The sequence below is a fragment of the Conger conger genome, chromosome 12, assembly GCF_963514075.1.
Source record: "Conger conger chromosome 12, fConCon1.1, whole genome shotgun sequence".
NCBI classification, from domain to species: domain Eukaryota; kingdom Metazoa; phylum Chordata; class Actinopteri; order Anguilliformes; family Congridae; genus Conger; species Conger conger.
Window position 1 is genome coordinate 14,609,424 of NC_083771.1, and position 14,541 is coordinate 14,623,964.

At 42.1% G+C, this 14,541-nt stretch overlaps 1 protein-coding gene across 1 annotated transcript in view; it reads left to right on the plus strand.

Annotated features, from left to right (window-relative positions):
* The window catches only part of LOC133141503 (leucine-rich repeat transmembrane neuronal protein 4-like), a 134,734-nt gene extending 120,745 nt beyond the window's left edge, over window positions 1-13,989 (plus strand). Inside the window, exon 3 of the mRNA XM_061262073.1 lies at window positions 13,690-13,989. Within this exon, the coding sequence (XP_061118057.1) occupies window positions 13,690-13,989 (300 nt within the window). The remainder of the gene's footprint in view (window positions 1-13,689) is intronic.
* The last annotated feature ends 552 nt before the right edge of the window (window positions 13,990-14,541 follow it).

Genomic DNA, 14,541 nt, shown 5'->3' on the forward strand with positions numbered 1-14,541 from the left:
CGACAGTAGGGGGGCAGCAGTTCCCTTTTTCATCATGACGAACTTGCATTATCATTATAGAACTGAAAAGTCTGTTTCCGGAAGTAAATACAGCACCAAAATAATCGTCAGGGGGGAGTTTTAAAGAAGAGAACATATACAGACAGACGCAAATGCAAGTTAACGTTTGCACATAATCTTTTAGTCGTGCTTATTACTTTCGTAGCGCATAGCTAGGGCAATGCAAGTTCATCATCAAAGAAATGGATGAAAAACACACTAATCACAGTGTAGGTTAGCTACTGTGCTACTGTGCATAAGTTGATGATAATTTAAATTAAAACAAGATATTTCAGGACATAAATGGTAGGCCAAGGCATGAGCGTGGGGAGAGTGGGCTCACAACCACTGTAGAGTGCTCATATTTTCCACCTGGTGGTGGTTGTGTGAAACAAATCCTAAATCACTATAGGTAATTTGTAATCTTACTACAAATGTCTACTCTGACTATTACAGGCCGAAATGCAAAGCGGCTGCCCCCTAGTGTCGGAAACTGTCGGTAATTTTTCCCGGCCGGCGGCATTCTTGCCACAGAGGCAAAACAGCAAATGAAACACAAAACCACTGTACAGTCACTTTTACAGTTACAGTTACATTCATGAGAAACTGCTGGAAGATTCAGATCTGCTAATGTGGCGGGAGACTTTCAACATCAACTATATCTAACAGTGTGTTCATTGATTCACATTTGCTGTGTTCTCCTGATCCAATGTACTGTCTGAAATGCACAACAATATCTGAGGGCCAGGATTAATCTTTTGACTTTTCTTATCAACCACTTGAAAACTCCTGGATGGCGGCACAGCTTCTTGAACTAAGCTTCTCCTGGGTCAAAACATGCTAATCTGTGAGCGAATGATGGCCAGATCCCACTAACAATCCCTCCTTTCTTGGAAGAAGCCACGGTTAAGTATGTACCGCCATGGTCTATACTGACAGAGTAAGGGTTTTGATACCAGACCATGGGGGGTGGTGGTGGGGTGGGCCGGTGTTCTGCACACTTCGGCAGAATCTTAACAGGATTTTATATTTAACTGCCTATATTTCAGGGGAGATGGATTACATGGATTAAATACAAGAGGTGTATCCAAACAAGAATACCCTATTCAGAATAGGATACTTATAGCTGTCTCTGAACACCCTCATAATTTACACTTCAGTCATGAGAAAAGTTCATTGGTCTTGACATTTATCCTCAAAAAGTTTATAAGCGTACCTCCGGAGTTTGCTTATTGGTTTTTGGGTTCTTTTTTGTATGAGAAAAAAGTGCTTTCCTTCCCCACTCTCCCTCCCTCCCCCCCATTTGACTCATTCCACAGAGAGCCTTTTGAAATATTGTTGCTTCATAACATTAACAGCCACCCCAAGTGCCTTAATGTAATATTTATCAGGGATTTGAAGACTGAGGTGATTTTAATTTTAATTTGCTAAAGAGGCATTCAGGCTTTAGGTCTATAGGGGTCATACCAGCCAGGGTCCTGCTGGTGTGTGTGTCTATGTGTGCATATATGTGTTTGGACAGAAGGTTTCTGTCTGGAGACAGATTGCCATAAATGGTATATATAACTGAATTCACAATTCACTACATGCAGCTCTAAAGTAATATTGTATGTGGGCTCTAGACCCACAGTTTATTATTGGAGGGCTGGCTATGGTGTCTTACAGTGTGATTTCATATAAGGCTGTCTGTGTACATAGAGCATACAGTCCATCTCAGCAGAAATTATTTTCATGGTCTGCAAACAGTTCTTTCCTTCTTTTTCTGAGTTTTCTTCTTCTTTGAACATTTACCTTCCTACATAATTATTTCTGTGCATGAAAACATACTCCCCTTCATTAATTTCACTCTCCACCATCGATCATAATTGCTGCCAAATAAGTTGTTTTTATCAGTTTAATTTAAATTAGTGGCTGAGGATATGATTTAAGGGAACATTAAAGCTTGAGTAATCAAGTAAAGATGAGTTGTTGCAGTAAATGTCACCTGTATAATCCAAGGCTCCTTACCTGCCTTCAGACACGATTTAACTCTGCATCATAAGCAAGCAACATTACAGAATGATATACCGTAGCTAAAACAGCCTGTCATTAAATAGGCTTTAAACAGAAAGCTGTGGTTGGGGAGCTCTTTCTGAATGCAGCACTTGTAAGATCTTTCTCTGACCTTGCCTGCCTCCAAGACATTTTTTTTCTAAACATCAGCCTGTCTAGACTACTGGTAGTAAAAAATAGTATAAACACAACAGAGCAAGGTTCAGGTGATTCTACAATGCTGTAGGGGGTAAAAACGGATTTCCCATACGTTTTCATCAATCTATACCGTATACGTGAAGGAAAATGTGAATATACCATAAATGTTTTCTGTATAATACCTCAGCAGGTTCCTGGTTTAAAATGGAAATGTTTCACCACTACCTCATGCAAGCATTTTATTTTAACTTGTCTACAGCAAATTCAGGAAGTCTGATTGCAAAGCACAGTGACACAATGTGTGTGCCTGGTTGTCCTGGACATATTGTGTAATTCATATCATAATGGCTTCCTTACTTACATAAATAATTTATTTTAATGCCATTACATTGTATTTTCTACTCCTTCTTTTCCCAGGCTGCAATATGTGGTCTTGACATTGTTGTGACCAAGGAAAATAAATACTGATTCAATGTACTGAACAGGAGGTTGCAGCTGAAAAATTATATCCATTCGTTTTTACTTTGATAATAATGAAATGATGACGATATGATGTTTTCCATTGAATAAAATTCACAAAACAAAAAGAATATACACCCGCCGAGCACTTTGTTAGGAACGTTTTTACTTTATTCATGATTATCTAATCCGGCAGCAGTGTGGCAGCAGTTCAATGCATACGATCATGTAGATACGGGTCAGGAGCTTCAGTTAATGTTCACATCAACCATCAGAATGGGGAAAAAATATGATGTAAGTGACTGACCGTGGAATGATTGTTGGTGGCAGAAAGGGTGGTTTGAGTACCTCAGATACTGCTGATATACTGGGTTTTCACGCACACTAGTTTTTAGAGTTTGCATAGAATGGTGCTAAAAACTAAACGAAACCCCGTGAGCAGCAGTTCTGTAGACAGAAACACCTTGTTAGTGAGAAATGTCAGAGGAGAATGGCCAGACTGGTCAAAGCTGACCAGAAGGTGACAGTAACGCAAATAACCACACATTACAACAGTGATATGCAGAAGAGCATCTCTGAATGCATTATAACTCTAAGTCGATAGGCTACAGCAGTATAAGTCCAGTAAATACCTAATAAAATGCTCACTGAGTGTATAAACAAAATAAGGAATGTACCATTGCAAGAGTGCAAGGACAACCCCATAAAAATCAAAGATGCTCTACCATATTTGAATATTTTCATTCATCATAAATACCATTACCTGCAATAGAGTATGAGCTGGTCAACCAGCTAGTGCTGTTAGCTTGTCTGAGCTGGTAGCTGGTCAAGCTGTTTGAAAACCTAGCTTGAGTGGGTGAAACCATGTTAAGCTTGCATCTGAACTGTGTTTTTTTTATTTTGTCCTGTTTTGCTCATCGTTATGAAGGGCGCCTGCCATTTCTGAGGGCACTGGACGTACTGGATGAATTATAGTCAGTATTTAGGATCTGAAAAAAGTCCAGCTGACCTCCAAACATAGCAGCAGGTGGTCTGGCCAGGCAGGTGAAATACTGAGCAGGTGGCTGCCCTGCCACTGCCTTTTTTCCCAGACTATACTGACCCAGCTGTCCATCATATCTCCATCCAACCCACTCTGTCTGCATTACCCACTTCATCCTGAAAGGTTGCCACGGCTACCAAGCCAAATATTTTGTATTCTTTGTTCAGACAGTTTTTAGATGGTGTTCTTTGAAGGTTGGGCTTCATCAAAGAGGATGTTAATGCTTTTTTTACATTCGTAAAAAAACACGCTCTGCTATTATCTGCAGTGGAGACACAGCAGAGTGTGGAAGTAGTCATTATGGGTGCTGCGCATCATCCTAGAAAAAATAATTTGATTCATCGTGAAAGGGACAGACCTGACTGAAATTGCACGCGAAAATCAGGGTAATTGTAATTTGTTTTGATCATTGTTACAAGATACTGTCATTCCAGTTTGGGGGATCAAATATATTTTTCCTCTGTTGCCTTTCTACTACACTGATGGACAATATTACAGTAAATCTGGAACAGGAACAGTGTGCTTCATTTCAGGATTCTGAATAGATGCAAGTTTGTACTGGTGTCATTGCTGAGTGTTGCCAAGTAAGACTCTTGGTCAGATATAAATGAATGAAATAAAAAGAAATTAAAATAATAAAATAAATGAAACGGCTGGGGTTACACTCCTCTTTCTACTTGTAGGGGGAGCTTCAGAGCAGGACACTGTTGATTGGTTGATAAAGCACACCTGGGTACCCGCATTGCAGGGGATAAAACATCCCCTTGGCCCCACAAGATCTTGCTCTCAGGCTGACAGGCGTTTCAGATGAGCTGTCTTCACGGTCCCGAGTTAGAAGTGCAGGGTGTATATGAGCGCGCTCGTATGTAGCTTCAGAAATAGACATTCCAATTCAGGTGATCGGAGATGCCAGATTTAACAATGAAGAAAAAAGAAATTCAAGGCACTCATGGGGTTGTAGATAAAAAGTCTTTATTTGAAGTAGGCGAGAGCGTGTTAATAACCAATGCTTTTCATCTTTTATTCATTGTTATTAATTATTTTTGAAATTGCAAAGTTCTCTGTTTCATTATTTTATTTAGTTAAAGGACAAGCGTTGATTAAATCTGGGCTCAGTCAAGCCAGGGATAAGTGTTTGGTGTGACGTGCCTAACCCATACCATATTGATGACTTTACTGGTGCAGATTTGGGAGTGCTTTGAATCAATCAATCAAGCTGTTCCTTGGCATTTGCTGTTAACAGGCATTGGGCTGGCCTTTCAGCCTTTGATCAGAATGAGATCTCTTTGCGCTTCACCGATCACAGAGTCTGTGCCCCAAACCTGTACTTCAGACAGCTTCAGACCGCTCTGTAATTTAGCAGACCAGAGAAAATCAATAAAGCAGGACATGAGAATTCATTGAGGTACCTCTCAATCAGAAGGTGATCAGCTTTAAGAGGTCGATACTCAGACCACCTGAAATGTACATGGGTGGGGGATATCATTTTCAAAAGCCACACTCCTAAGTGCCACACGACACCTCTGCTTCTCCAAAGGCCACGACTACACACACACAGCGAGCCTGACTAAATCTCACACACTCAGTAAGTCTGGCTAAACTTCACACACACACACACACTCACACACACACACACACACACACACACACACTCAGTAAGCCTGAGTAAACTTCACACAATCAGTCAGCCTTACTAAGCTTCACACACACTCACAAACTCAGTAAGTCTGACTAAACTTCACACAATCAGTCAGCCTGACTAAGCTTCACGCTCATTCATACACGCACAGTAAGCCTGACTGAACTTCACACACACACTCAGTAAGTCTGACTGAACTTTAGACACTCACACACTCACACACACACACACACAGAGTTAGCCTGACTGAACTTCTTACACACTCAGTCAGCCTGACTAAACTTCACACACTTGTACACATGCAGTAAGCATGCTTGAACTTCACACACACTCAGCAAGTCTAACTAAACTTCACACACACTTAGTAAACCAGAATAACTCCACAGACTCATTAAGCCTGACTGAACTTCACACACACACACACACACTCAGTAAGCCTGACAAAACTTCACACACATACACACACACACACATACACACTCTGCGTTTCACACACACACACACACACACACACACACACGCACACAAAGTAAACTTGATTGAACTTGACACAATCAGTCAGCCTAAGTTTCATACACACTCACACACACAGTAAGTCTGACTGAACTTCACACACACACACACACACACGCACACGCACACTCAGTAAGCCAGAATAACTTCACACTCAGCAAGCCTTACTGAACCTCACACACTCAGAAAGTGTGACTAAACTTCAAATACACTCAGTAAGCATAACTAACTTTACACACACTGAGTAAGATAGAATGGTGTCACACACTGCAAATACAGACTAAGCCTGACTGAACTTCACACATAATCAGTGAGCCTGACTAAACTTCACACACACTCAGTAAACCTGACTAAAGTTCAGACACACTCTCAGTAATCAGAATGTACACACACACACACACACACACACACACACACACAGTATGCCTGACTGAACTTCACTCACTAAGTCTGACTAAACTTCACACATATTCAGTAAACCTGACTGAACTTCACACACACTGAGTAAGCCTGACTAAACTTCACACTCACACCCACACTCAGTAATCCTGACTAAACTTCACACACACGTACACACACTCAGTAAGCCTTACTGAACTTCACACACACACACACACACACACACACAGTAAGCCTGGCTGAACTTCACACACACACACACACACACACAGTAAGCCTTACTGAACTTCACACACCCACATACACACACACACACACACACACAGTAAGTCTGACTAAACTTCACACACACTCGGTAAACCTGACTAAACTTCACACAAACTCAGTAAGCCTGACTAAACTTTTCCTGGGAGTGTCAGAGATAAGTGCACATGCCCGGAGAGCAGGCCGAGGCCTGTCAGTTGGCTTTCGCTTAATGGATTTTATGAATCAGTTTTTATTAGGAGCCCAAAGGGATCTGTTTCTGTGGAAATGGAGGCTGAGGTCAGTGTCCTGCTAATTCGGTGGCCAAGAATGAAAACTCTGGGGCAAGGGGGGTAATAAATTGGGCTAAAAAATGCATGTACACTCACCGAGCACTTTATTAGGTATTTATTAGACGTTATTAGGTATTCAAGACTAATACTGCTGTAGCCTATCCACTTTCTGTCATAATGCGTTGTGTGTTCAGAGATGCTCTTCTGCATACCACTGTTGTAATGTGTGGTTATTTGCGTTACTGTCACCTTCCTGTCAGCTTTGACAAGTCTGGCCGTTCTCATCTGACGTCTCTCATTAACAAGGCGTTTCTCTCTGTAGAACTGTTGCTTACTGACTTTTTAAAAAGTTTTTTGCACCATTATTTGCAAACTTTGGGTGAAAATCCCAGGAGATCAGCAGTTTCTGAGATACTCAAACCACCCTGTCTGCCACCAACAATTATTCCACAGTCAAAGTCACTTAGATCACATTTTTTCCCCATTCTGTTGGTTGATGTGAACACACACAATTGGCTGATTAGATAATCACATTAATAAGTAGGTGTAATAATGTTCCTAATAAAGTGCTCGATATATATATATATATATATATATATATATATATTTTTTTTTTTTAAATGTTCATGTTTGGTTATGCTTATCAGTGTATTTTTTCTTGTATATTGCATATTTCAGACACCAGAACAGCTATAATCACTTGGCAACATTAGCCATGTCTCTCTTAAAGATATTTTATCCATATTTATTCCAAGTCAGTGCCAGTACTGTTATTCTTCCCATTTAAGAAAAAATCTCCCTCCTGAATTCATCATCTGGTTGAATTCAGGCCATTTCTAAGAGGGGCTGGGGGCTGTTGGTTTTCGTGATGTTTTTTCCATGAAATTATAAGTTCTAAGACAGACCCGGAGCTGTAGCTTTTAGCAAGGCGTTTCATGGATTTTCGTGAATTGACTGAATGTGATGAGTGATGTGAGTGATTGTTTTGTGTGTTTGTCATTGTTGTGGGGAGTATTCCGAACCTTGTGCACTGTTATGGAGGTTACATTTAATTTGCCCTCAAAAATGCTACAAGTGGCAGCTGGGCCACACACCCTGTTCAGATAATGGGTCACAGTGTGTGTATTCATGCCACCTGACTGAGTCCTGACTGACCAGCAGCCATTGATTGGCAGACGATGATGCAGCATCAGGACCCACCACCACCACAGCTCCGCAATGGGGGCTAGGATAATCCCAAGGGCCTTGACTGGCAGGGCCCCCTCCAAAAAATATTACAGAATAGGATAAATAACATTATTTCGGCAAGACAGGCGCAGGCCTGCAAAGGAAGTCATTTAGTGTCGAAAGGGTTGATTATTGGGGTCTAGAGATGTGGGTACTGTAATTTTGCAGAGACGGGGTGGCGGGGCCGAATGCGAGAACTTTTCACAGGGTCCAAAATCCCTGGCGGCACCCCTCCGTCTCCAGATACAATCACAGATTCCACATTGAGAAACGGAAATTGGGGTTAAAACCCAGATTGGAAACAGGAAGCTCAGCAGCCGGGGCAGAGACACGCGTGGGCCTTGACTTCGGATCCTCCTGGGGGGGTGCGATTTGATATCCCCTCCGCCGAAATGAAATGTACCGTACTCACTGACTCGCGCAAACAGTCGGGAGTTAATCACGCTTAATTAACGAGAGGCAGCGGAGCGAGGATCCTGCGTATCCGAGGGTGACTCCAGAGACTTCCGCCTGCCGTTATAATGACAAACAGCCGGGACTTAATGGAATCGGGGCCTACAATCGCTTAAATCAAGGAAATGCACATGAGCGTCCGATCCAGCGGTTTCACTCGCACGCACAAACATTTCCAGGAAGTTCTGCATCTCAAAAAGCTATTTAAGAAAAGCCAAAACAAGAGTAATTTCTTATTCAGCTGTTGTTTTTAATCCAAAGCTGCTTACAGTTGATTAGACGAAATGGGAAAATCTCTACTGGAGGAATGTGGGGTTCAGGGCCTTGCTCAAGAGCTCAGCAGCCTTGCCGATGTTATCGTGGCTACACCAGGGCTTCAACCACAAACCTTCCTGGTCCGGTCATGTACCTTATCCACTACGCTAAAGGCTGCCCTGAATGAGGAATAATGCATCGGAACGTTTTTTTTACTCGTACAGTAAAAAAAATTTCTACGAATGAATTTATATTCTTCTCACGCTGTTTCTATTCTTGTGAATATATTCCCTTCATTTCGATACTTTGACCAGGAACACATCTATGCCCATCAGTGATCTGATAAGTTCTACTGATTGCAACTGTCAGATGTTTAATTGCAGTCAGGCCAGAGATCAAAGCAAACTGTCAAAACTTTACTAAGTGGTTCATTTTCAGAAAGGAAAGTTGAGCACATTTGACAGCAATACATATTCAGCTCCAGTGAATGTCAGTGCAAAGTGCTGGGAGATATTTTTTTGACCCAAGGGGGCCATATTCCCCTCATTACATTGCAGTTATTTAGCTGAAGCTTTGATTCAAAGCTAGTTACAGATGATTTGACTAAGCAGGGGCCAATCCCCTCTGGAGCAATGTGGGGTTAAGGGCCTTGCTCAAAGGCCCAACAGCTGCTTATTGTGGCTACAGAGGGGCTTGGACCACCAACCTTCCGGGTCCCAGTCAAGCAACATAGCCACTGGACTATTATACTTGAGTATTGTCTAGCTCAGAGTATAAAATATTATAGATTATAATAGTTAAAATTATACTATTATAATGAATATTATCACATTATTTCGGTTGTTTCTTGTTGGTTGGTTGATAATAATTGGTTGGTTCCCTATTGGAACTGTGTGCTTGTGTATTTAAATGCATGCATTTGTGTGTGCGGGTGTGTGTGTGTCTGTATATGTGTGCATGCTTGCATTTGTGTGTGTGCGTGCATGTAAGCATACGTGTCTGTATGTGCACACGTGTGCATGCATGCATTTGTGGTGTGTGTGTGTGTGTGAGTCTGTATGTCTCTGTGTGTGCCCATGCATGTGTGTTTCTGTACGTGTGTGAGTGTGTGTGTTTGTACATGTATGTGCGTGTGTGCATGCATGCATTTGTGTGTGTGTGAGTGTGTGTCTGTATATGTGTGCATGCTTGTGTGTATGTGTGGCTGTACATGTGTGAGTGTGTGTGTTTGTACATGTACTCAAGAGCGTTATATTACTGCTGATTGCTGCTGTGCTGAGCCCAGGAAAGGCCCTTCTGTTTTTTTGTGTGTCTCTGTGTACGGGTGGGGGGCGGGGAATTCCACAAAAAAGCTTTACAAGCCGCACAGTCCAACACGCAAGGAAAGAAATGCCAAAAAGCATTAGCACCTAAGACCTGCTAGGCCCCGGTGCAAGTTATACTCCGGGCCCCCCTCCCCTTCAATAACATTGCCCACACACACCTGCAGTGCGCATACACCATAGACAGTAGACAAAGCACAAAGTGCTAGCCAGTCCTCCAAACAGATGGCAGTAATGTTACTAACAGATCGGAGACAACATCACAATATTACATGACTCTTTCTGACTAACAATGGCTTAACGATTAAAAAACTAAAATGCTGCTCACTCAACTTGTGGTCTGCAAAATCATCCACCAAGCTCTACAGGTCCAAATTCCTAGCTCTGTTATTTTCAAATCTCTCTAGTCCCATTCTGTTCCCAAACCCCATCCACTCTGTCCCCTTGTCGCTGAGATGTTGACGTCTCAAATTATTGTTTTGTTCACATACAAAAAACTGCAATGTAATAAAACGGCAAAACGGAGATGACAGATTGTAAAAAAAAAAAAAAAACAGCTAGAACAGCAGAACAGCAGTTTAGAATGGTATTGGAATGCAGGGCAATAAAACAGCATGCGCCTCCAAGTCACACTTACGGGTTTATAATCATGACCTCAGACAATATGCTAACAATCCATTTCTCTATGTAAAAAAATCAGGTTCCAATATAAGAACAAAAATATACAATTCAGAAGTTGCATGAATAAACACTTTTCTTTTTTTTTTCCTTAGCTGACTTTTATTCCACATCTGGCCGACATATTTCCAGTTTGGTAGAAATACAAGTTTGTTTTGAAAATTATTTGAGACAGACATATTTATGGAACCAAATATGCCACCTGGATATGAAGCTACAACTGATTTATGAACGATGAATGATATTTCTTAATCCGCTGAACTATGTTTTTGCCGGAAATAGACCTAAGCAAATTTTGTTTTGGACTACTTGTTATTGTTGTGTAAATGCATTGTTAAGTAATTTCAGTACTGAACTAATGTTAAACATGGCACACTTCTTGTAGGTGGTTTCCTACTCTTTCCAGCAAGGTATTATGTGTCATATTCTGGCAACGGACAGTTTAGGAATGTCGCTGCATTCGCATAGCAGAATATTCAGATGTGTGTAAAATCTCATTTTGAAATAGAGTTCCATTTTAAATGTGATACAGGTTCATTAGGGTGTGTAACCTTTTTTTTTTTTGACACCTTGGGCATGCTTTATAAAACATACCCTCGTATATGTGAATAAAGCACACGTGAAGGTTAATTTTCTTTACATTTTGGATATTAAAAAATCTCCAGCATGGGCCCCGTCTTAGTTCTGTTCCTCACTGCTGCAGCAGGGGTTATCATCACCACCACCCGACGCAATCAGAAACCTGTCTAATTTTGGCAGTTTTGCCCTCGCCTGCTCTTCTTCTTTTTCGCTTTCCTCTTCTGACTCCCGCTTTTGTGTGCTAAATTTCAACTACCCCATAGCACTAGCTAAGTAAAGGTGATCTGACTGAGGCCAGCAAGCTAGCTGACTATGCTAACCATAGCTCCAATTATATTTTTACTTTTGATTGGTTTAATGTTTTCCCAGTAATCTCCACAAGAGGATGTTATTTGCACAATAGTAAAACAAAATGTCCGGAATTGTCATTTTTCACACCATATACTTCTAAAATATAAACCACCAGGAAGTAGATTTGTTTCTCGCACTGTCCGTCATATCAAGTAATACTCCAAAGGTTGCTAAGGGCCTGCTAGAAAGATTTTGAATCCTATTAAGGGTGCATAAAGATCATCGTCACAGGCTCCCCCATGCTCCAGACCCCTATATGCTGAACTGCCTATACCTCCGCCACTGGCACCTACACAGCCCCACAAGCATGGAAAAAGAAAAAAGAAACACAAAAACCTTTACCACCTACAGTCCCAAAAAAAAAAAAAACTTTAGCGGCTACATAGTCCAACACACAAGGGAAACAAACCCAGAAAAGTACAGTGCCACGAGCAAGGACAAAATCCCAAAAAAAGCATGCAGTCCCACACGCAAGGACAAAAAAGGAAAAAAACACGCTTTTACCACCTACAGTCACGTACACGTAAAAATGAAAAAGCTTTAGCACCTACGCAATCCCACACGCAAGGAAAAAACTCACAAAAAGGTTTAGCACCTACCAAGTCCCACACCCAAGAAAAAACCTCCCCCCACATACACAACCGATCAAAAGATTGGGGTCACCTTGTCTTTCTCTGATTTCATATTTTATGTTCTCTTTCTGAAATCAAATAATTAATACGTGGAGTGCAGACTCTTCTTATGCATTTTGGCTTCACCATGTAGTAATTACAGTACTTTTTTCACGTAGTTTCCCATTTTTATGTTTGAGACAAATTCACATAACTTCAGATAAAAGGATCATGTTTTATATTTGGTTGCCTATCCTTTCCATGCCATGACGTCTTGATGTCTCTGACCCATCAACAACATCCGAGTCTGGATATCTTATTTTCAGTATAAGATGTCCTACAAGCGATGCGACACCTGTGCGCATTTGAATGGACCTAAATGGGATTTGGGGGTTGGGACTATATTCAGCTGTAAATTATGCTGATACAGTATGGATCACATTTTTTGGCTAAATGCCTTTAAGTCATCAAGGGTCTAAGGAATCAAATAAGCCTCGAACCATCATATTGCTGCCAGATATGCAGTAGATACTACAAGAATTGATTCTCCTGACAAATTTTTCCTGTTGAACTCAATAGAAGAAATATTCAGGAGGAACAATTATTGTAGTATCTACTGCATATCTGACAGCGGTACAGTGGTTGAGGCTCCTTGTGGGGACTGTGAAGGTTCTCTGTGGAGCAGGGCTGCTTGAGGAGCTGAAGTGAGTGTTTCAGGGGTGTGCTGTAACAGCCACGGGTAACCCAGGAACACGCTTAGGTCACAATGACGGGTGTGTCAAATATATCTGGCTTCTGTCAGCCAGGTGTAGAAATGAAGCGATTTTCTTTGTGCTTTTTGAGAGTCTTCAGCAGAACAGCTGCTAGGCTTGCCAGGGGAACACTGGGGCGATGAGGCAGGTATAGAAAAGAGAAATTCAATTATATTTTTTCTTTTAACTTCATAAATTATTGATTTTCATCTTAATTCAAAATGTATTATTAATAATCCATGATTCTTTTTTTTCCCCCACTCCAAAAAAGTTTTAGCGGGCGTACGGTCGCAGCTGAGTGAAGCTTAGAGAACATACATTTTCCGAAGGAAAAAAAAACAGATTTGAGACTGGTGCTCTAACCCGTTTGTCTGCTCTCTCTCTCTATTGTGTTTTCATTATACTATTGGTCTACCTTTGTCTTAGTGGAGATCAGTTTTTGACTGGTTTATAGTAATTAATTGGTTTTAATGTGTGTTTTATTTGGTTCTCATTTTTGGTGTTTTGTCCCTTCCCATCTATTTTTATAAACATTGTTATGGTTTGAAGGAAATTGTGTATTTATTTCTGTAAATACCCAGACCAATGTTTAAATGAAGGGGACATAAAAATATAAAATCTCTCTCTCTCGATCTCTCCTATAGGTCCCGCATCAGGTGAGTGCCCTGACGTTCTACAGATATGACCAGCCCATAGTGGACTACTGCCAGGCTCACCAATCCCTGCACCTCAACATGGGCTACGAGGGCCCGCCCCAGGGCCTGGAACGCCTGGAGGAACTGGGGTCGCGGGACGCTGGCTCTATCCAGACGGTGGCCATCCCGACCGCTCCCACAGCCTCTCTCTGCAACCCACGGACCACACCTGCTGCCACGCCTGTGGGGGAGGGGCCGGACCCCGGCTTCCCCCCCGCCGAACGGTCCATGCTTACTTTCGGGCGCTAGCCCTGGCCGACGGCGGTACGATAAGAGGGCGGGAGGCCAAACGGACTTTCCCCGCTTTAAGCCGCTTTGGGCCTTTGAGGGAGGCTGAGGGAGGGGCCGCAGGCCTGAGCTGTGGAGCCCCGACTCTATTCCTCAGACCACCAGGACACGTGAAAGCGTGAGAATCTCCACCAGGGGCGCGTGGTTTATTTACCGCTCTCTCTTTATTTTCTTCACTCTTTGGTTTTTGTTCGAAAAGCAGACGGGGAGGTCACCTCCCTCCCGTGGGACACGAGGTACGGGGGCAATTGGGCAACGCGGGAGCTCCTGACCAGCGCGATTAATGGTGCCACTTACCCCCCCATCACCAGATGAACAGAATGTGCAATAAAGAGGAAAAAGTAAAGACGGGAAAAATATGAAAACGGGCTTAAGAATCGTCATGGCGGAACACATTTATGCTCAGTTTCTCACTGCTGTTTCTAAGTCGGTGGCCCCACACGCCATCATACGTGAACCATAATTTGGTCGTCAGGGGTGAGCTGTCCAGACTGAGTAATGATGAGGTACAGT